At 34.7% G+C, this 24,404-nt stretch overlaps 1 protein-coding gene and 1 long non-coding RNA gene across 31 annotated transcripts in view; one reads left to right on the top strand and one right to left on the bottom strand.

Annotated features, from left to right (window-relative positions):
• Positions 1–14,244, bottom strand: part of LOC126913833 (uncharacterized) — a 380,764-nt gene extending 366,520 nt beyond the window's left edge. For 14 of the 19 annotated variants that reach the window (XR_007709440.1, XR_007709439.1, XR_007709426.1 and 11 more), the window contains exons 1-3: positions 12,683–13,376; positions 12,037–12,410; positions 7,603–11,862 (exon numbers count right to left, since the gene is read on the bottom strand). This is a non-coding gene — a long non-coding RNA (uncharacterized LOC126913833). The other 5 variants (XR_007709430.1, XR_007709441.1, XR_007709431.1 and 2 more) reach the window with 5 other exon arrangements.
• Positions 1–22,474, top strand: part of LOC126929011 (acetylcholine receptor subunit alpha-like) — a 406,609-nt gene extending 384,135 nt beyond the window's left edge. For 10 of the 12 annotated variants that reach the window (XM_050744977.1, XM_050744983.1, XM_050744975.1 and 7 more), the window contains 5 exons: positions 11,306–11,452; positions 11,569–11,601; positions 12,239–12,403; positions 15,091–15,340; positions 15,845–22,474. In XM_050744977.1, coding sequence (XP_050600934.1) covers positions 11,306–11,452; positions 11,569–11,601; positions 12,239–12,403; positions 15,091–15,340; positions 15,845–16,036 — 787 coding nt within the window. In that variant the 3' untranslated portion in view covers positions 16,037–22,474. The remainder of the gene's footprint in view (positions 1–11,305; positions 11,453–11,568; positions 11,602–12,238; positions 12,404–15,090; positions 15,341–15,844) is intronic. The other 2 variants (XM_050744981.1, XM_050744980.1) reach the window with 1 other exon arrangement.
• The last annotated feature ends 1,930 nt before the right edge of the window (positions 22,475–24,404 follow it).

Genomic DNA, 24,404 nt, shown 5'->3' with positions numbered 1-24,404 from the left:
CTTCGAACTGCGTACAAACATACAGTGGCCCACGAAACGAACGCTTACATACGCAAACTTGAATGGCCGAAATAATGTACGTTAAAGTAATTTGATTAGACAAGTAGATGTCAATAGGAAGATGAAAGTCTTAAAATTATGCCAGTAAAATTTGAAAAGGATCCAATACCATAGGTAGGAGTTATGATACATTTATTAAAAACACGCATTGTAAGTGACTCACAAAATTATTTCAACGCTATATACGTATATTTGCATAACTTTGCATTTCATATCTTTGTTATAATTTTTTAATCAATTTTTAGTCTTACGATATTCCAGTCTTATTTCTACCTGTAGAACACACTGGAAAAGTTCGAACGTTGAATCCCAGAACACCCTGTATATATAATTAGTTGCAACAAATGCTACATCTATTGCAAAATATATACATGTCGGAGACGAAAGAACATCGGATCTTTCTTTTGGAATTTTTGGAAAGATCCTCAATACTTTAGTCTAGACTATTTATTATAGCTGTACTTAAATAATACAACTTAGAAGTAGTTGTTATGATTCAATCTGATTATGTTTGCCCGGAATTTGTGACAGTGGGCTTGGGCTCAAGGTGACACAACTGGTCGCTGAACGTAGCCGCGGTCACGAAATGGACGTTTTTACCTAACAGAGAAGTGCCAATATTATGGGACACGCGTTGTATTAATAATCAAACTCCGGGCAGGAGCAATGTCACCGCTACGCGGGTCTGCCTAGCAACAGCGGCTGGAACTTTGTTGGTATCCCCGGCCAATATACAAGGAACAAACACGATCGTAAGGAGTGGAAAGTTTCCATCAGTCTTTTATTCTTGCGATCACCTTGGAGAGTTTTCACATCGTCTTTACATGCAGTATTATACCGAGCCTCACAGCAAACGTTACTTTGTGCTTCAAAAGAGTTACTCCGTTGACCATGGATTCATTGTTGAACCTAAGAACATTGTCATTAACATCTCGAGTGTCTAATCACCAGGATTATTTGTCAAACACTGTAAAAAGTGATATTTATACCAGTAAATATAATCTCTGTTGTACAACAACGATGGCTAGTCCGAATGAAAATTCGTTACACGCCGCTAAACCTAACGCTAACTCGACATATATATATTGTCGTTTGGATTTCGAGCGCGAGACGATTCTTCGTTAGCATTTGCCATCATGATGTTCAATAAAGGTTGTATTTACATAAATTTATTTCTTTACAAAGTTTGATAAATAATTAGTTTAACGGTTAACTAAGATAACAAACAATAAGTAAACAAATGCTTTTAATAATATTCTTGGGTTCTGTAACGAATCCATGGTCAACGGGAAACTTTCTGTACGTTTTAATATATTTTTGATAGCACACTGACACGTTCGCTCAGGCACAGGTTTCTCTAAGACTGACTCCAAGACGATGACAGTAAACTCTCCAAGGAGATTGCAAAATAAAAGACAGATACAGTTACATATATCAAATACATATCGATCGGGAATATCAACAAATTCCCAAGCGCCGTAACTAGGCAGTTCCACATAAACCAGCATTGCTCCTGATCAAGACTTGATTGTTTATACAGCGTATCCCTTAACACTGGAACCTCCTTTGTAAAACATTTCGTTCATCCCGCGACCGTGGCTACGTTCGGCGACCAGTTATGTCACCCCGAGCCCAAGTATTGGGAAATCTTCCAAAAGAAAGGCCCGATGTCTCTACATCTCCGATATATATATATATTTGCAATAGATGTAGCATTTGTTGGAACTAATTATTACAAACGATAATAATATATGAACCGCTATTAGTTTCAAACAAATGATTCTAAACACCTAGAGGTTATTACTTTTCTAAAAGGAAACCGTGCGTGAACCGGAATCATATATCATACCACCGACGCGTACATTCGAAACTTAATGGCCCGTTGTTTGAATAATACGTTGAAACGTTTCGCGATTGCACAACTCAGCCCACGTTCTACGATTTCTTGAAACAGAGAAAAGCTTTTTACATGTTGAGTACTCTTAAATTTGAAAGACCGAATTGCTCTTACAGCTTACGAAAGGTAATACGGAAATCCAATGTCCTTTCCACAAATAAGTCGTTCAAGGTACTCGATAATATGACAACAATATAGTTTTAATATAAAAAGTACGACAACTAAATGTCGAAGTAATATCTTCAAATTAATCGTATCATATGACACGCATAGTATCGGATTCTTAAAAATAGCATCTCATGTAATAAGAAATTCGCATACTTCCATAAAATCATTATGCAAATTACAGATTAAGATATAGTACCGATTCTACAAAAATATTTTTTTTCACAGAGTTTTTTTTATTTATGATTTAATATTGCACTGTTTGTGAACAGCTATTTTATATACATTTAGAAACTTTATATTTTCTTTTTTGCGATATTAAAAAGGAAAAATAATAGTTCACGTAAATTAATAAGAAGGGCAATTTTTGAATAATACTTGAGTAATATGTCAAAATAAATAAGATCACTGTGGTAAATCGTTGTTAGCGATTTTGCGCCTCTGCTTTCTACGTTCGTAGTACAATGTATGTACTCGAGTAAAAGGTTATTTGTTATTCTCCAATAACTTCGTTTTATCCGCAGTTTTTATCCGAATCAAACTGTATTCGAATAATGCCCAAGTCTGCTTTATTCGGAGACACGTTCGAATAAAAAATCGTTCTTTATTGGCCAACAACTTCGTTCTATCCGCAGTTTTTATTCCAATCGCAATTTATTCGGAACGTTATACGAATAATGCCCGACCGCGAATATGTAGATTCCATTTAAATGACACATTCATTCGATACACCAACTAAACCGCGTACGAAAACGAAAAACAATGAAACCTGTTGAAATCAATGAAAATGTAAAGAAACGAAGTATCAAAATGACAGAATTTGTGCAACATACACATACATAAAAGAATTTCAAATCGGAAGAGATAAATTTCAAATTCAAGGAACATGGAAAGTCGATGTACAGCGGTGCAATTGAGGCATGGAAATGTTTTCTGAATTTATAGTAAAGGAATCGAACGCGACGCATAAATGGCAGAGAATCGAAGCTCGGTTATGCATAAATCGTTGAAGTGGGCGTAACCCGTGATAAAGCGATCGCCGGACGAACCCCGGCGAAACTGGAACTTCAAAAGACTCTCGGCTCAGCGTTTTCGATCCTCCGTGCTTTTTGCTCCCCTTCCCTCGGGGAATTTCCTACGTCACGGGGAAGAACCGCTGTCCTACAAATTTCCAAGTCGCTTCATCATCGTTGCCCATCAGTCACCAAGAAAGAACGCTTCATGGCGGAAGCGCAGCCGCTGCAAAGCTTTGCAAAAACCATAAGAGGAGTAATGAGTACGAAGAGAGAGAGAAAGGGAGAGAGAGAGAGAGAGGAGATAAGTAGGTGGTAGAGATTACGATGAAAGAAGAAGAGGAGGATGAACCTTGTAAGAAGTAGATAATTATAGCAACGAACAATTAAACGTTACTGCAGCGCGATGAATAGCATGATTTCTAATATAATTGACGAGCGATTAACCATCGTGTGACTCCATTCAATTAACGGTTGATGATTCGAATCCCGGTTAATTACAATTATATCGAGGAACGATTTAACAGGATTGTGATTAATCATATTAGAAAAGAAATCGCATACTAAACTATTTAAGTAGATATTATTTTAAGTAGATAGGAATTTCTAGAAGAAATCGAGCTTCTAACGCGCATTGTGTTTTAAATGTAATCGAAGAGGTTTCGTAAGAAACACTGCGAGTGCCAAGAAATAAATTTTTCAGGAGGAAAAGAAGATTGACGTAGTTGGAATTCACGAAAAAGAAACGTGTACGTATGGAAAATTAGTAGTGATAGTGCGTCGACTCTTAATTGTAAAAAAAACTCAATATTCCATTCATTTAGGTGGTCTGTACAAAAGCCAAGAAATAATTAACTAATGTTTATTGTACTTATTGTACTTGTATTTCCTTTCTATAGAGACGACGTTATGATACCATTTTCTAGCATTGTTAATAACTATTTAGAATGGGAAATTGTACCTAAGTTCTATTCTACAGTATTATCGTTAGTATGTAGAACATTTTCCAATAAAACAGTAAAACTTTTTCATTTTGACACCTACGATATTTTCTACAAACACTTTTCAATTTACTATTGTTTTTGTGTAAAGTTTCACATATGTGTATATAATTTGACCTAAGTCAAATCTAATATCTGAAATAAAATTAAGCAATATAACATCAAAGAATATCGTCATTTTATATGAATATTCGTTTAAAACTGTCAATATATTAAAATTTATTTTAAGTAGTTTTACAGTCGTATGCGATTCATGTTTGATCATAATTTCATCAAGGATTTTTTCATGCACGAAAGTCTTTAGTGCAGTTATGAGCAAGCAATAATAGTAACAATATTCATATAACATATTAAATATATTGATCAGAGACGAATATGTACATACCTACGTACAATAAGTACAGTGAAGGGTATAAATGAATCAGAAAAGACTCAAATTAGTAATAATTCAATGAGTAATTAATATTTAAATTATACTGAAAGTCGACAATTTACTGGGAAAAAGAACAACATAGATGAGATGTCAAATATCATCTAAATTGATGGAATTGATGATTATGAGATCATAGAGGAAATTGGAAAATGAAACATATTATAAAAGCAATTAGTGCTTCAAAAATTAAACATTTAGCCTTAGAAAAATCTAATTTTAAAAATAAATAATATATTGAAAATTTAGAATATAGGACAATCACGAATATTTTAAATCATAATTAATTTTTATTCATATTGTTCAAATTTTAAATCATATTTCATAATTGAATGTATATAAGCTTGATATTTAAAAATTCTTTTATACTCATTGAACAGGAAAAAAGAATTTAAGTAGTCGTCAAATATGGAGGCAAATTTTATTGCCAAACAAGATACTCTTAACACGAGGGTGAAAGTAAATGAACTACGAGTAAGCTGGTTTACGTTCAACGAACATTAAACTTAAATTACGTATGAACGTGTAATGACCCTATTTAAAAATGAAGCTTAAGCTTATAAAATTAATGGGATATTCTAAAGCCAATTATTCATTTAATTAATAATGAAGATTACAGTGCATCAAACTAATAAGACTCCAAGGTCCTAATAAATATTTTCTTGATAATTTATATGATGTACACAATTTATGAAACATAACGATTAATGTAGAAATGAGAACAAAATATATTTCGTGTTTTCACGTCAATACAAATATAATGCTGAGGATTCTACCAAGAAGTATTCATTTCAAGATTTCAAGAAGATTTCAAGAAGTTTCATTTCAACATTGTAACGTTATATTACTGTATTTAGTTATTCTACAAAATTGTATTTTTCCACAAACTGTGAATAAGCAGATACAATTTATGTAACGTTATCTATCGATTCTAAAGAAGTATTAATTCAAATCTTGGAAATAAAATAATAAATAATAATACAAATGTTTGCTTAAGAATATAAATTCAGCAGAACATAAGCTCGACAACTGTACAATTGGAGTAAAATTAGAATAATTTGTATATGTGTTTGAGATGGAAGTGTGGATGTACGTGTTAGGTGCTCTAAATAAAATATGAGAATGAGTGAGAGTGAGAAGTATATAAGCCAAAGAAAGACTCGAAGCGATATTCTTGTATTCACGTTGCTTTATCTTTCATACGTTAAACTTGACAAATTAAAGTTAAAGTACCTACGAAACCAGTGATCTTTCGGCACAAATAAGTTAATGCTTTTTTATAGGGAATACTTAGCTGAATCGATTAATGTCATAAAAAGTATACGGTGGTTATTAAAAAGCTCAGTCATCTTAATATCTCAAAAAAAAGGTATCAAAAAATGAAGATTTACTCGTACGACCACGCTCCTTAAATACAATAAATTTCATTTGAAACATTTTTCGATAAAGTCAGTGAATAAGGAATTATTCGAGGCGGTAGCTTTTACTAACTCAGCCTGTATGTTCCAATTATTTGAAACAATTATTTTGAATCAAATAACGATACATACAAGATTTAGAAATAACAATTAGTTTGAATTACCTAAACAGTGAAAGGCATAGAGTGAAATCGCCATTATTTTGAATTATCCAAGTAATGACAAAAATTAGGAACACTAGAAAGAAAGAAGGACTGATAAAGTGGACTTACGTATACGTCAACGATAAATATATTCTGGCGATAGTATATTAACCCTTTCAATACATTGGAAGAATGGAAAGATGCGGTAGGTGTGACACATTAATCAGCGGCAGCATCGACCGGCACTTGCTTCCAGCCAAGGCGGAGGCCAACCAAGAAACCGACCCCTTTTCTCCGTTGAATTTCAAGGGGATGGCCGGCTCCTTCGTGCCTTAAACCACACCATTATTGCTTTTTCCAAGAAACGCAGAGGCATTGTGCGCCATTAAAGCTAAGATGGACCGCACTGTGCTCCTATCGAGTACTTCTCTTAAGCGTTGAAATAACTGATCTATTCTTCTGAATTATTATCATCTCGCGGAGATTATGATAAGATCATGACGCGGAGATTAGATATTTCTAGACAAAAGGAAACGACGAATGAATTTTTAAGTACATGCAATTATTATATTTAAGTACATGTAATTATATATAATTAATTATATAAATCTGAATGATATAGAGCAGATATACATATTTTTATTACACATATTATAAATATTATAATTATAAATTATTATATTATATTATACATGTACAATTATACATATACATACATTGCATGACTAGAAGATTATTGGATATGTGTGTGAGTTTCAGAAGATATTGTAAGATCAGATTGAAGCCGAAATTAAGCGATAAAAGATTGAGAAACCAAGAGATCACGGAAAATAATTTTTCAGTGGAAGATTATCGAATTATTAATATTGAAAGGTTATTTAAAATAACGCGCTTAAGATGTAGATAAGGGAGTGTGCGAGGAGTAAGTTGATTTACAAAGCTATTTCATTTGAAGATGAAAGCACGTTTCTCGGCATAAATAGATTCTTCCAGGGAATTTTTAAGAGCGACGTTACAACTTTTATTCGAAATAATTTTCCTGTTTCTGTATAATTGGAATAGTACGGAAGTAAAGAATTTCATAGGGAAGACACAGATACTGTATAAGAAATCCGTGTCTCTGAAATTATTTCTTAATACTCGTGCATTTGCTTTTTTCCATTCGTTTCAGATAAAGAGTCCTGTGTTTCCATTTTTCGCAATTATAAAGTATATGACGTATTTTAATACAAAATGTCATTTATGACACAAACGTCAGTCGATACAAAAATGTATTCTAAAAATTCAATTATATACGTGATCGTAAATTCATCGTGTGTAAATTAAATGTATCAATTGTATTATTCTCAAACAGACATATGATTGACGAAAATAATCAAAAACAGAAGTTTCATAATTCGAAACTTGCAGTTAACAGGCGGGCATCTGATGGGTTTTCAAACACATTTCTTACACTTTATAAAATAATTACTTACCAACCAATTTTCTACAACTTCAACTTCAAACCTATTTTTCGCTTATTTTTACACGTAGAATCACCACCGCACTTTTTGTACCACGATTTCGGAAACATTCGTATAAAATACACAAAAATATCAGATATTGAGTATTTTACACAATTATCGATTCTCTAATCGTTTACTAATTCCCAAAAGCATTTTATTAAGCGGTAAAATCAAATCACACAAGACAAGAGAGACATTACCGGAATATATTCTTTTTTCACACCTTTTTCTGTTCGCTGATTTATTTGTCTTTTTCTCGTTTTCGCTACTAACCTCAAAAATTACTATATTATCACAACTTGTTATAATAAACTAATTACATAACTTGCTTTACATGCAAATTCCAGAGATCATTGATACTAAGATGATTCGTAAATTCTACGTCACACAGATTGACAGAATACTAAGAATACTAAGAAAAAAAAGCCTTGGGTTAAATTAATAACGAAATCCTCGTTGTCGTACGACACAACGCGACGCGCCATGGCGCTTCATGATCTCACAGCGATCGAATTTGCTGTACGCGAAACATGGATGGCTTAATTCACTTCCGGCCGATTAATACGATTTCCAAAAGGAAGACAAACGGCGAACACAGAAGGGGAGGAAAAAGGCGTAGGCACTCGAAGGTAAACGTGGAAAGGCGAGTTCCGAGCCGATAAATGGCTGCAAGTCGAGTCAAAGGAGGCTGGTCCAATTTAAATCGCAGTTTGTTCCTTAGTACCGGCTGCTAAGGCCAGCTATCGCTGAATGGATCTCCATTATGAATGGCCTCGTGAGATTTACATTCTGTCGTTCCACCGCACCCACTCCTGCTTATATGTTATGGCAATTTGCCTCATCCCTCTGTAAAGGTTTCCTCTCTTTTTCCTTCCCTTCCTTGGTAATAATCGATGATAGATATTGGTAACGATTGGTCATGGATATCGACGAAAATATCACATGACAAGTTTTATTGTACACGTCTATCAGTTACTTCACAATTTAACATGTTGGAATAAGCGAAGCTCCATTCCAACGCTCTCTCTCACGCGGACCACACTCTCTCGACAACGCAATTCGCACTCTGACTTCTCAACACTGACTGTTAATTCGTTTTTGTCCCTTAGCAACCCCTTGTCTTTTTTCTTAGCCCCACCACATACGTGTTCCGCAACCGTTCGTGGCCAAAGTCACGTAGACCTTTTCTCCGCGCAACTATTCGATTGAAGGACCGACGATACATTGATAGGCCTGTCGGCACTTAGGCTTTCTCGCGACATTGTTTATGGTTCGCCCGGTATCTCTTAGGCCTTTCGTCCACGATACTACAATAATATCTGGTAGATGAAACAAATTTCTATTTTGATTCCGCTTCTTCAGTTACGTTCATGAAGATAAAAAAGGCATAGAAATGTAAAGTATGGCTGTTACACAGGCGTGTTACGAATTGTTTGAACCGCTCACGGGCCAATGCGATTGACTCGGCTTTTTGAACTTTTTGAAATTTTAATACCAAAGTACTTGTTGGTCGAAGGTTATTGTTGAGAATTGTGGATCTTGATGGCCGAAATATTGTTATGGAAACATTAAATTTACACTGGGTATTACTATTAACGTAGACACATATTTATTTTATAAACGATTTCTAGAATATTCATCGATATACACTTGCACGCGTCTCTGCACTTTCTTCCATACCCGACTTTTTGTAGACTGTTAACCAACCGAACTGTTTACATTCGTCTGTTTCTCAGTAGCCGCGCACACACATATCTCCACACACTGATATCTACATACAAACATCTCCACTACGCATTCGACCTAGTCCAGCACAAAAATTATACATATCTCAATAGTTATATTATACATATACAATTTCGTTAGATTTCTCTGCTTCTTGTTTCGTGGAATTAACGGATTTGACAAATAAGTGTTTCTGGTTTCATATGTGTATACGCTTCAACGTAGTTAGTGTCTTTTTAAATTTATTTTTTATTTAATTTAATTCATTCCAATTATTTTCATCATCACACAATTATGATAACGCTAAAGTTCTCTTTTGTAAATTTATCCATAACAAGATAAGATTTATAGCCAGTGTAAAACCGTCTCTTCGCTGCATCAAATCCAGTTAAAAATTGCTTACATATTTACCTGTCTGCTATGTTTACCTCAGACATGTTGGAAGATACTATATCTTAACAAATTTCTGGCTGCAAATTAAATTTTGATTAACCTGACTTTCACAATCAATTCACGTTCAACTATCCAACCAGGTCAAGCTGAATATAAAATTGTATTGTTTTAAAAAGAACGAGTATAATATTTAATTTCTTTTTCACTGTTGGAGTTTGTATTACGTACAATATGCATCCAATAAACAAGCGGATCTTGGATTTTCTACTTGCACGCATGCAATCATGGAATTAATGTCAAGGACAATCAATGAAAATGAAAGAAGAAATGAAAACACATATGTTATTATTATATATAATTAAATATAAAAATTGTACAAACCACTGATTGAGATTTTCAATTATTAGATAATTATTAGTTTAATTAGAGATTGTCAGATACAAAATTACGAGTATCGATAAGAATAATTTAGGAAATCTGACAATGACTTGCCAGTAATACAACCGAAAAATATTGCGTAGAAGAGAGTAAAAAGATAAGATCTGCAGAATCCATCGAATCGAAATATTAACATTATGTATAGTTTTAAACGATAAAAAAAAATCACATGCGATAACAATAATTTCGCCATGAAATATTTATCATTATCCCATACGTTAATAAATGAATATATTGTTACGTAAAAATACAATTTATTCCAGTGAAAACGGAGTTTTTATAGAGTATTCGAAGATTTTCGTAGAAAATCGTAGAAGCATATTTGTTTATAATTGTTTATATGTGCCATTTTATTTTTCTTTGGCCTGCACCACTGTTGAATAAACGCGATAGTTTATTCTATAATTTGGAAACAAATTTCAGAGAAATGAAAACTGTTTAGAATAAAATTGAGTCGCGAATAAAAATTTGTTTGATAAAATAACACGCTCCCTTTAAAACGCATTCTTTTCGTATAATATACATATTCATGAAACAATTTTTAATTACCTTTTTAATCTATGAAAACGAAACTTTCATGTGATGCATTTCTTGTGAGTTAAACGCAGCCGAGATTATAGGGGAAAATATACGAGAAAATGGATAAATCGTTTAATTAAAAGGAAGTTTGCTTAATGAAAATACCCGCGATGGAAATAAATGAGAACGTCATCGACGCGATGAACAATACTGAACCGAAGGAAATTATTGACTTTATGCTTAACGAACGTGTCGCAAAACTTTCCAAAGGGTCTATCATCGTTATATGACGTACATGTACGTCATTAACAACTTGAAGATGCGTAAACACACGCGAAGCAGTGTCCACCGTGTCATCGTTCAAAAGCTGCAATTACTCGTTTCTCGACATCTATTAAAATTTTCGTGAGAATAAAAGCTTCATCAGAGCACTTGAAATGAAAATAGGACCGATGAAGCAGACAATACTTGCTTTAAAGATTTTAATTAATTCGTAACTCGTGTTTAAGTGTAACGACGTGATACAAACCTAATTTTATTAATTTATAGTTGAAAAAATTGTTGTATTAAATTTATCGTTTCTTTGTTTATTTTACAGCATATGCGTGACGGTAGTTGTGCTTAATGTTCACTTTCGATCGCCGCAAACTCACAAAATGGCACCTTGGGTGAAGAGGGTTTTTATCCACATCCTTCCTCGCCTGCTGGTTATGCGGAGGCCCCAATATAAATTCGAAACAAATAGGTAAACGTTTATTATCGTGCATTTCTATTTAAACCAAAAGAATTACATTGTTACAAATCGAATTGAATCAACTGCTTTCCGAATAAGACGTTTTGACATATTAAATGCATCCTTAGCTTATCAAAGGAGAAGAGAAGAGGCAAAAGAAAGTTAGTAAAAATAATTTTAGTTTAGAAATATTCGATAAAATCAATAGAATCTTCGATAAAGTCATAAATTATGAATAAACTGTTTTCAAAAGCGTTCATTTATTTTCAAAGAGATCTAATAATTAATTCTAGTTAACACAAGAAAACAGATATTTATATTGAAACGATAATGCTCTTTCTTCATATAAATCTTTCTTGATAGAAATACGTTGCTTCCTCTGCTACAATACATTTTTTTTAATTTTCTGAAATTTTTTAAACCTACCAATTAAAAAGAGAAATTAATTAAAATGATAACAAAAATCTTCCGCCTCCTCTATTTTAGCATTTATTTTAAAATCTGTTTCCTTGATCCTTCATTTTTTTTACCATTTATTGTCAGAAAAATTTTTATGTTCGTAGAAAGTTTAACGAATAAACTTTCCCCATACGTACCCCGATAAAAATGGCTCTCATCTTTTCACGACCAATAATAACACATGCAACGTGGTTTCTACAGGAAAGAATATATGTATATTATATACGTATACTATTGCTGTTTTTTTAAATAAAGAACATCGTATTTCATAGATGAGAGGAACGACAATTTGTTGACAAATAAATTTTGCTGTATGCACAAATTTACATATATTCGCAGATATAGTTCTGGCAGAGTACTAATGAAAACAGTCGGAGGGAAAGAAAAGCCCTTCTATTATCCTTATCATCCATCTACTCAGGAGGACAGCGAAGAACATCTAACACCCAAACGATTTCACAGCCGCATGCGTGCTGCATCGAAGGAAGACCTCTCACCTTCCAGGTATTTCCTGTCAATTTAAATCATTCTTAGAAATTATCTTATTATTTATACTATCTTACCTTATTATTTTTTTATTACCATATTTGCAAACTTGTATATTTACAATTCAAAAGTCAAACATTTAGTGATTTTTTATCAGAATTTTAGTGATTCCAAGAAGTGAAAAAGCATATAATATGAATATATATAGTTGCAGGGAAAATAATGGAAACAAATGTATATATTTTGTAAGAAGAATAAACACTTCGATAAAATGGGCGACGTAATAAGCATTTTTACCATAATTATTAATTTGTCAGAGAATCTTCTTTTAAACCTAATTGTATGGTTGTGTGTGTAACATCATAGTCTCTAATATTTATGGTACACCTAATTTGATTTTTAGTACAGTGATTTGCGGATGACTTTTATCTCATTAAACGATTCTTGTTTTTTCGCCGCTCATTTAAAATTCTATTCTACCCGTAATTGTTCATCTGTTTTGTTTCTTTCCACTCACTGAACTTTTGACCAAATACTCGGAAATTTCCATTCCATAGTTGATAAAACTACAATGTGGATTTTCCGCCTTTTGTGCGTCTTTTTCTAATTTCGAACTGCTATCCTTTGTTTCGGTATTTACATTTCGATGCAAATTCGGAATTCCGAGGACCATCTGTTTGTTAACATCAATTTGTGGCTACCGATTCGACCATATTTTCGTATTATCCCTTTGTTGCGGAGAAAATGGCATATTTGGTTCGTAATGTAATAACATTTTTCCCGAAATTTCATCGTTCCGAATATTATAACAATTGTCCTCATTTTTTTGTTTTTCAAACTTATTGCACAAAGCGTTTAAGCAAATGTCACTGATCTATTTTCTTCGTATTTACAGAAGCTTTCTACGTTTAGTTTCGCGGTTAAAGTTTCGAAAAGTAACTAAACCATATATTCAGCCAGAAGTGCTCGCATTCTCATAAAACACAGCTTAACTTACTCTGGAAAGGTGTTGTAGCTGGCATTCGTTTAACGTAAATTTCTTCTCAAGCGTAATTAACCGTGAATAATTCACACGACCATGTATCAAGAGTTGCTTAACGAGTAATTAATGAAATAATTGACGCGATGATGCGTTACGCTTTTATTCTATTACGAGATTAAGTAACAAGATTGCATGACTTTACTGCAAAGTCCAGTTTAAACAGAGTTGGAGTGCCATAAAGAAACTTCTGTAACCCGTGTAAGGCATTAAATTGAGTTTCTAGCGAAGATAATTCCGCCCATACATTGATAACCTAATGAGACGTAGCACAGAACGAAAATGGCACCAGAATTAGACTACATTAGGAATGTTACGGCCGTTCGCGAAAAGACGCGATCACGGGGAAACGCGTCAGAGAGAGGCATAAATTCTCGCTACGATTCTGACAGTCGACGCCGCGAATCAGTCATTCCCCTGTTTCGATTAGAATAACAGAAATAGTTCAAATGATTGTAACACTGAATTAACAGTGTCAATATAAACTTGTATACTTAAGGATATGTAAAATTATAATGTGCATGTCACAAATGATTTAACGATGATACAATTAGTTTATAATTATAATTCGACTCGACTTTATGATATTTCTCGACGTATTCGTTTGACTAAGCGACCTTGATTTTATTTCTCTGAACCTCTCGATGCATTCGGTTTGAATCCTCATTTGCCACTGACTGCCCTTCGATTTTGTCCTTTGTCTTCTCTGGGAGACGACCCCCACCACGCTCGGGTCTCGCAACCGTTCGCGCCTATGATCACGTATGCCATCTTTTTTGTGTAGATAAAATAACGGACCGAAGGCGAATCGATGTTTCTAGAACTCACTGCTTGACGACAACTATACGTTTATCGCTATTTTGTGTATTTATCGACGGTCATGTAAGATGATCTGTCTGCGACACTGTAGTACCAAGCGAGACGGTTAGGAACACGGCCTATAGTGAGCCTCGGGGCGTAAAGGAACTTGAAGCATCAACAAAAGCATGGAATTCTGAACTACGCGATCTATGTTAATTTCAATCATACTTAACGTCTATAACTTATCTATAATTTCTAGTGGGCCGAATTATTATGTACGAAGATAATACAGACAAACTGTTAGCTATAAAACCTAATTCGGTGCAAATATATTTGACATTTAAACACTTTCCATGTTTTTCATTGTATCAAGATACTCAAGTCTCGATCCTAACGTTTCTAAAGCGTAGCGAAAATAAGGCAATCTGAAAAAACAATAATATTCAAATACGATGATCATATTCTACATTTTTAATTAAATTAGAAATTTTGAAAATTAAATACCATGGTAAGTTCGATCGATCGCACTGCCAACAAATTTATTTTTACATCTTTGTCAGCAAGATATAACTCGAAAAGACATTTACTTCAACTAACGATTACAACCCAAATTAAATTGAGATTAACTACGATTTTATGTACATGTTCGTCATAGAGAAACACAGGGCGATATACGAGAAACATAAATATCTATTTTGAGAATAATCAAGTAGTGAATATAAATGATTTGTTAACGAGATACACATCCTGAAATTACAGAGCGATTTTAAATTGCGATAGGGTAGAGCAAGTAATTTATATACACCGGTTATTATGGTAGAAGGAAATGTTGTAATCAAGTTACATTGTCTTGTTCGCAATTTAGCCTTGCTGACGGTGCAAGGTTCGGTGGAAGTTGCTTAATCCACGGGCCACCGTTACCGCCGCTTCCTCTTCATACAGAATGCGAGGATCTCTCTGTTTCTGGCGAAGCAGGAATCGAAGAGGTGAAAAGTCCGGTATTACGAAGTCCACCAGCCTTCTCGCATTCGCGTTGTCCTCCAGAAATTCACAAATCCTGCATCTGTGTGCGTTTCATCGCAGAGCACACCAAGATGCTCGAAGACTCGACTAAGGTAATTTTAGCTCTTAATGTGACTTTTCTAAAGCTATTCTTCTAAAGCTCTTTCTAAAGGCTTTTCTAAGCTTCTTTTAATAAATTTCGTACACTGTTATATCTAAATATTTTGTGTCCCATGCTTTGATTCTATATGGCGAGTATATAGTAAAGTACGCGTATATTTTTGGAAAAATGAACAAAGTTTGAAATTCATTGAAACACGTTTTCACTTCGTTCTAATATCCGCGTATTAAGCTTCGACGTAAAAGGCTATAATCTCTTCAATTTGATATGTATGTGTATATTATTCATTCGTGCAGTTGACGTCACTACGATGACATTGATAACGCGAAAGTCTTTGATCGGATAAAAATAGAAAAGACAAGAAAGTTACTATATAAATCGAAGATGCTACAAATGTCACGGTTCTCTTGATTTTCAAGAGAAACAGACTTAATCTTCGCGCAATAACCATTAGTGCAATTTACTGTTGAATCTAATACGAATGATTTTCAAAAAGGTAAAAGAAGACTGGAAATACGTGGCGATGGTGTTGGATAGACTGTTTCTTTGGATCTTCACTTTGGCCGTGCTGGTTGGCACAGCTGGCATCATCCTGCAGGCTCCCACCCTCTACGACGACCGGGTACCAATTGATAAAAAATTCAGCGAATTCGCAACCACGACGGTAGTAAACTGTCCGCCGCAATAGTCCATGCCCGAGCCCTGCACCGTAGAGAAAGACTAAGGACCAACACCCGGATGTAATTTACTACCAACCCGGAATCCCACCCTAGTCTTAGGAACTTCCAGATTCCACCGCTGTTCAATAACGAAATTACGGTAAAAGGGCTCTCTTCCCCAAAGCAATTGCAAAGTATACGACAAGCACTAAGTTTCACAAAGGGAGAACAAAGAAATGAAAGGACGAAAGTTCAAGGAAATACTATATGAGATTATCTTTCTATATTCCCCCTGCCACCTCCCGGTATCGTCGTGAAATCTGACGTTGTTCCTAAAATAATAATAATAATAATAATGCAAATTGCTACACGAACCGATACGTTGGAAACGATGCGTCGTCAAAGAGAGAATACTTTGGAACGTTAACGCTTTAGGTTGAGAAAATATATTTGCCAGAGGCATCGTGGAGAAAAACTATTCCCTGTGACTTTCCTTGTTTCGATCGTTACGAACCTAAACAAACGAACGACTACGACGCGATTATCGACCGTCTAAGAACCTTGATTTATTTCCTAGCTTCGTTCGAGTATTGCCGTTGTGAATAGAAGAAACGATCGACTCGTCGATACGTTGCGAACAATTTTGGAAAGGAACTTATATCTACATAGTCTGCTCAAGTAAATCGTAATATGAAGCTGCCACTATTTAAAATCGGGTTATCTTAAAGCAACAAGCTAATTAACGATACATTGTAATAATAATCTAGCTAAGCCCATGGCGGCTCTGATCGAACTATCGGGATGCTCGAGTAGATCGAACGAACAAACAGAATGTTGGAACGTTGTTCACGGTGAATACGATTGGTCCCGGACTAGGGGTTACGAACATTCACGAGTAAACTGTCGCGTGTTTTATATATCCCGTTTACCCGACATGTTAAGAGAAATTATTCTAGGTATCACGATCGTAGGTAGCTCGTTGTACGACACGAATTTAGCGTGTAACTTTACCTATAACCGATTAGTTGTAAACATTTAGGGACGTACCCGTTTGTACGAATGTATCTATAAGGGAAACGGAGGAGAGGAGAGCATTTATTTGAATGTATGTGCATCCAAATGTCACTTGAGATCGTTACTCGATATTTTGTCCTTCGAACGTTTATCAAAAATCACGCAAACGTATTTTCCATTTATTCCTTAATTTCGGATATTTAATGGCAGGAAGCAATTCGAGGGGAGAAATTAAAAGACTATATTTCATTTGTTACGTATAGATCTACCTATAATTCGTTCGGTAATTCGTTTTGCTTTTTTATTGCATTTTTGCAAACGCATAGGAAACAAATTTAAAGTGAGAAATTAAAAGAGTGTATCTCATCTATTATCAACACGTTAAATTGAACCCGAGTTAAACTTTATCTGTAATCTTAATCACGTATCGTATATTAATCATGTTAATTATGTAATATACATTTCGCATCTAATAGGAATCCAATTACTTTTTTAACAAAGTCCGCTACGTTTCCTTCGATCAATTTAAAATAATTAGAAATTTCCTGAAAGTTATACGAAATTCGAACGTCTCCATTTCTTTATGTAAACGTGCTAATAAAAACAGCTTTTTGTGAAATTACAGTAGTTCGTATTTCAGAACACGTATTACAAATAAGTTCTTACAAAATTTGTCTAACGCGTATGGAGTTACAAAAATGCGAAAGTATCTTTCTTTGAGATATTACTGCAACTAAATAATACACATCTAAACGAGATAAGTATTTACGAAACTAAACAATTCTTGAAACTTGCATAATTTCACAGAAAATGGAAAATAAGAAAACATCGTGGACGTAAAATATTTCCGTTTGTTCTCTTTGAAATATTTAGCGTATCATACAATGTATTCATTGTCGATATATCGGTAATTAGCACGAAATAGCATAACTTAACAATTCCCGTTCGTCGTTCGATGCATACTATCTCGAGGGACATTTCGTTGCATACACGTTATACTTCGCCTCTGTAAAAATATCGTATTTTGTAACAAGAGTCGAAACCCGCGAGACATTACGATAATAATAACCAATAGTTCTGTAAGAACAAGTAAAGCATACGAATTCTAAAGCTGATAGATGTAGCTCATTGAACAACCGTTGATGTCGTTGTTCAATGCTGTAGTACGTGGTTGATGTCACTGTGAGTTGTCTTCGTTCCTTTTTATTCCGTTTCGTGTTCATCCGTTTCTTTCACTTACATTTTCATTAGATAATTATGCGCTATATACAAATATGTACTGTCGCAGTTAAATGATCGTTAGTTGCGTCTCGTGCGAGCGGACTGATATTCGCGAGAATTGTAACATAACGTCGGAGAATCTGCGATTCCTTGGCAAAATTCACGAATTACCAATGCTCAACGATAATCGTTCATTTCTAGCTTCGTTAAACTCACGACTACTTTTTCGCGATAGAAGGAAAAAGCCTTATCCGGACATTTTGCGACTCGACTCGGCGAATCCCTAATTCTTCGACGTTTCTTAGATCATATTCGTAGCTGAGAGTAATAATTTTAACGCATCCAAGGTACGATGCCTTACGTCACGTTGCATTGTAAATACATTTGTAGGATGAGAAGTATTGGTTCCGTAAATACTGCCATTAGAAAGCGTTGTTAGTGTGAAAGACGTTTTTGAGTCGTCGTATTGATAAGCTCCGTGGTTCCTCCTCAATCGGTAGCTACTTGTAAAACACGTATGTACGAGACTAGGCTGATAATGAATCGATACTCGTCACTGTACCGTGAGAACGAAGACAGCTGTCCGAGCGAAACAAGAAAGAAATTAAAAAGCAATTTATTGGCTACGAACTAACGTGCCTATTTCGCCATATAATCGCAAGCTTTTTCATTCCGTTAGCGAAGGATTCTGGCGATCTGCTTTCGATAAAAGGACTCGCAGCTGCCTTGACTTCATCGTCGCGCTTCAAACGAACACACCATTCAAGGTGCTGCTCAATGAAGAAATGAAAATCCGATGTATTTCCCTAGTCGTAACGTTTCCCGCCGTTAAAAATTCGATTACTGCACGCTGCTCGAATCTCGTTGACATTGCATTCAACGTTCAACGAGCGTTCAAGCTCGTCGTAAACATAGAGGAAGCTATGCAGCTACAAATTGAAAGCAGCCGTTTCCGCTGCTTTCGTTCTCCAGTTACACGCGAGCATGCATTATTCGTCGACCTAGCCTCGTGCAAAATTAAATAAAAATGAAGAAAAAGTGAGGCATCAAGTTCAACATTGACCAACGCGTAAAAATTTCACTGTCGCAGAACAAACGAATGTAAACGATAAACGAATGGCTTCTGATTGATGGAGAACCGATCTCGGAACACGTAGTGTCGGAAGACAAGTAAACGTATTTGCTACCTGATTGAAAAATCGTCCAGAGAACGCCGAACGAATGTTAGAACGAACGGGAAGTCGCAACGTCGACGTTTCGGCCGCGATGTTCCAGAGGCCACGATTCTCCCTTAGAGGAGAGAACGAGACTTGTAAGAGGTTTACTTTGCACTAAAACGATAGGAAAGAACGCACACATTTTCTATGATAGAGTCAGTTACTTATTTACATGTTAACATTGTAATTACGCATTAGTGCGTCGAAGCAGTTGTACCGGATCGCAAGCTGGGCCCCGCAAAGCTACGAGTCTTAAAGTCTCACTTTGACAATAGTAGATTATTCCAACGATGATCGGCTATTGTTACTTTGATATTTTAACAGTTGTTAACCTGTCGCTGTAGGTGTTTAGTTGTTGTTGAGGATGAAGCAGAGCGGTCGAGGTAATTGTCCAAGAGCCACGAAGGGCAAAGCTAAAAGTTCTTGAAAGCGAAAACCAGTGCGCGGTATTTAGATAGTAATTAGCGGCATAGAACAGATATTATATATATTAAGTCTAAGGTGTGTAAATAATATGTACATAGCTAAAGATAACGTAAGCCGGATATTATAAAGCGATTGAGGTTTTTTTACTATTGCAAAAAACTGGGATCACGCGTTGCACGAAAGGGTCCCACGACGCTGTTTAAAAATCGTTGTAACGCGACGATGGTCGGTAGTTGAGATTCATTAAACGTCATTTTGTTTGATCAATGACAACGAACGAGTCGACGTAATTTCGTTTTTCTCCGTTGCTTCGTAAAGCTAAGTGTGAGTGTAAGTTCCGTGCTGTTTCTGTCTGTTCTTTCAATGGCGTATGCTATACGATCGTGTTTTGTCGTAAGATTGTGTCATAATATTAATATTTCATAAGAACGTAAACGATTTCTGCGTTCGCGTGTGAAATCTCAATCGATGTTCAACTAATCGTTACGGATGTAATATTTTCAAGTTTTTATACACAATTCCTCGATCTTAAGCGAAAGATAAAAGAGAATCCATTCTTCTCGTCGATGGAGATTCTAGACCACAGCAGTTTGTTCAAGCGTGTAATTGTATTCCTCGCGATAACTTCTCTACTTTAGTTCATTCGATAACGATAATTCACGTTTATAATATTTTCATTCACGCAACAAATACATATATATATATATATAAACGTTAACGGATCTCGTCTAACTATATTAACCTTAGAATAAAATCGCAATGCTGCAGACGATAACTTGCTAAGTGGAGTCATTGGTCATCGTGGCCTTCGCCTGGAACTGTACTCAATGTTTTTTCCAGCGGTAAAGAGTGGCGTTTTGCCGACGAAACAAGCAAAAACAACGCGAATTCAAATCGTTCCTCGATGCACAATTTATACAGAATTAAATGGAAGAAGAGAAGAAACAGGAGCGTGCTTGTTTGCCCGTATCTTGATCGATATTTAAATAAAACTGCATATATTCCGAGAGCGATCGCTATGCGGGTGTTACCTGGAACACGAATGGATTTTAGTGTCGAATCTTCGTGAATTTCGTGTATACTTGTTTACTGAAATTCGGAAGATACTCGTGCGACCTTTGTTCGTCAAGGATCTCTGAGAGAAGATACAAAAGAAAATTCGATGTCGACAAATTACCTTCGCCGTTTAATACCTTGTTCTTTCGCCAAGACGCTGATATTTTTTAACGTCTTTTTCTATATGTTATAAAATTGGAACTGACAAAAAGCAAAGATTCGGCGATGATAGGAAAGGGTTGATTTGCAAAAAGTTTCGAAGAACGTTTTTCTTAAAGGCTTGGAAGCTTCTAAGTAAAAAAGAAAGCATTGCGCAAAATGCCGAGGAATTAATTAAAATCAATCGAAGCTCGTTACATGTACCGTAACCATCGTTAAGTAAACGGAATATGTAATAAATTTAAGAAGATACGGAGAAATCGAACTTAAAGCATATTGTACGCGTATTTTCAGCATAACGATATATTACAGTTGGATCACGGATTTTTACGCATTTAGCAGAAATGTTAAATCACGAAAATGTACAAAATGCATGTACCACGCGAAAAGGAAAAAGATATTTGAAGCGAAAAACTACCTGTTGCGATATTTAACAGGTGAAATAATAACTTCATGTAAGTAGGTTACATTTTTTCATGTTAATAAAAATAGAAAATTGCATAAAGATCCACGGTCTAAATGTAGTACATCGTTTGACTTAAAAGCGATACAATTTTTCGTAATAGCATAAAACAGATACATCGATTCTCGATAAATTCAACCTACATTCTTCATTTGTATCTCCTACTTCGTATGTTACAGTGCCAAGTAAACGCGCGACAAGCCTAAATCGTATAATGACAATAAACGTTGAAAAACAACCAAACAATCAGTCATCGCGAAATCTGCTCTTTTCAATTGTCTCATCGACTCGCGAAAACTCGACACGACGTACCAAAATGTCCAGTCATTTATGATATTCTGGAAGCGACAAAGAAGAAAAATTCATTTCGAGCCAAGCGATAGGCTAACGTGGAACGATTGAAAGGAAGAAAAATAACTTGTCACTTCCAGAACTGCCAGAATTTCTCTTCTTATCACTTCATTGTGAGTTGACTGTCCGAGACTCATTCATATCGACACCCGCGTCCCGATCTTTGACCACTTGACACGTTTTAATGCGTAACTTAATAAAAGATAGCTTAACAATTCCATACTTGAGAAATATTAGTGACGTAGGCTAAGGATGAGTAAGGATATGGTTACATTATAACGATAATTATAGTAAACGAATGTACTGTATAGCGATAGTGCTATTTAAAATGAGAAAAATAACGAGCAGAAAAAATAATAAGGGAGAAAATTATCCGAGTATTGACTACTATCGTTAGATACAACTACTATGTATGTATATCGTTTGTTAAATATGTACCTATAAATTATTGACGACCGTTGTTCTAAGACTACACGATGTAAGGACGAGATTCTTGTTGCTTGGTTTTGTAATCATGCTTGATAAAAGCATTCGAAGAATAAAACTTGTTGTCGTAGAAATCTTTTTTCTCGTCTTTCTACTAGAAACTCATTTCCTATCAAATTCGTTAAAATATAAAATATAGTTAGAAAATACGAAATAAATTTCAAAAATCTAAAACGAAATGAATAAATTTGATAAATCAAACAAATTTAAACCGTTTCGTTCGATCGAAAACATAAACAAAACAAAAGCACGCCGTTGCCTTTCTTTGTCTCTCTCATACGATATGTTTTACGACATTACCGTTAAAATATCTTTTAAACTGGTCATTTGTCGTGCCTAACCTAAATATTCTAATACCTGTTTGCAGAGAACTACAGAAAAATGCATCAAATAATGTAAAAAAATATAAAATACCAGCTTAAAAAATAATAATTTCCATGAATTTCCAACGAAACAAAACTTTCCTTGAAATTTCTAATATTGCAATTTGTAATCGATTAAATTGTAGTCGATTAAATTCTCGTGCGCAGATTCTTACGCTTTAAATACATATATTCTGTTCGTTGCAATTTATCGAAATATCTCGAGATATTAGCTGACGCATATTACTTTCTACGAACATATCCTTGTTCAGTCTAATATTGTTTTTTTGTTTGGGACGTAATAAGGTCGCTATTGAAAACGTAATCGTACACGCTTGACCGGCGGGTATCCCTATACCTCCACTCCTCGTCACCATAAACCGTGGCGATAAATAAATCGAGGTATCAGTTTAGTTTTGGAGATCGAAGCGGTTGGACGTTAGATTAGGACACATTTTGGTAGACACATTTGCCGGTAAACTCGTTTCGTATCTAATATTAATTATTGTTTCATTTTTATACAATTTGTTCTTTCTATACGCTTATTTCAATATTTTGTGTCTTCTTCTCTATAAATTATTGCTTGATTACGAGGAAACTTCATCAAATTCAAATGATACGTTGATTAATTACGTGTAATGAGATTGTAACATTGATTATTGTTTCATTCTTATATAATTTGTCCGTTATTTTAATATTTTGTATATTCTTTTTCACAGATTATTGGTTGATCACATGTATTCAAATACATATTACGATGATCGATCACGGATCTGGAAAATATTCATACAGATATGGTAAAATTCGGTTGCATTTAATTACACCGTAGTCACGTACGATATATTTGAAACTATAACGACGAATATTCAATATGGCTCTCAATTTTTCGACACAGTTACATCTTAACACTAGAATTACCGATAGTTAACACGAAACTATTTCTACGAAAACCAGTCAAAATGACTAGTCTTTAAAAGTTACATAATACTAGAATATTTTTATATTTATTGATTTATTATTTTCTTACAGAAGCAATTCCATGCTATGTAGTACATAACATGTAGCGTTAGCATCTAGCGATCCAGCGATCGATCCGGAATTTTTCTGATAACCGATATCATCATATTGAATGACACGCAGTAAAAATTTTAAAAACGTGCGAGAAGTTGTACAAAACGAGGAAACTGGTTAATTGGGATTCGATAAACAGATTGCAGCACCCTTTTACACTTTGACGAGTACCAATCATTTTGACTGGTATTGGTATAAGTAGCCCTGATAGAAAATTATTTTGAGTTTGAATACATAAAAAAGAAAATAAAATTCATTATATTATTCTTTTAGTTATCGTTGCGAAAGTCATTATATCATTGCGGAAAAAGGATATAACATAACGTAGGAATTTTAAAATAAAATTGTAAAACCAGTCGATTTGACTGGTGTGGTAGTTTTAGTGTTAAATATGTCGGGTTGAAGTCAGGATTAAGGAGAGGGGCGTTTAGTGAATTTTCATTAGAATTAGCCATTGCCGTGATACAATGAAGAGTTTATTAGCACAGGCTTATTAACAAGATTAGGCACTCGTAGCACTAGTGATAATGACCTTAGGTTCGAAACGAATCCGCGGTCACGGGATGATAAA

Source organism: Bombus affinis, chromosome 2 (genome assembly GCF_024516045.1).
Source record: "Bombus affinis isolate iyBomAffi1 chromosome 2, iyBomAffi1.2, whole genome shotgun sequence".
Classification (NCBI taxonomy): Eukaryota; Metazoa; Arthropoda; class Insecta; order Hymenoptera; family Apidae; genus Bombus; species Bombus affinis.
This window is presented reverse-complemented; position numbering and strand designations above follow the sequence as displayed.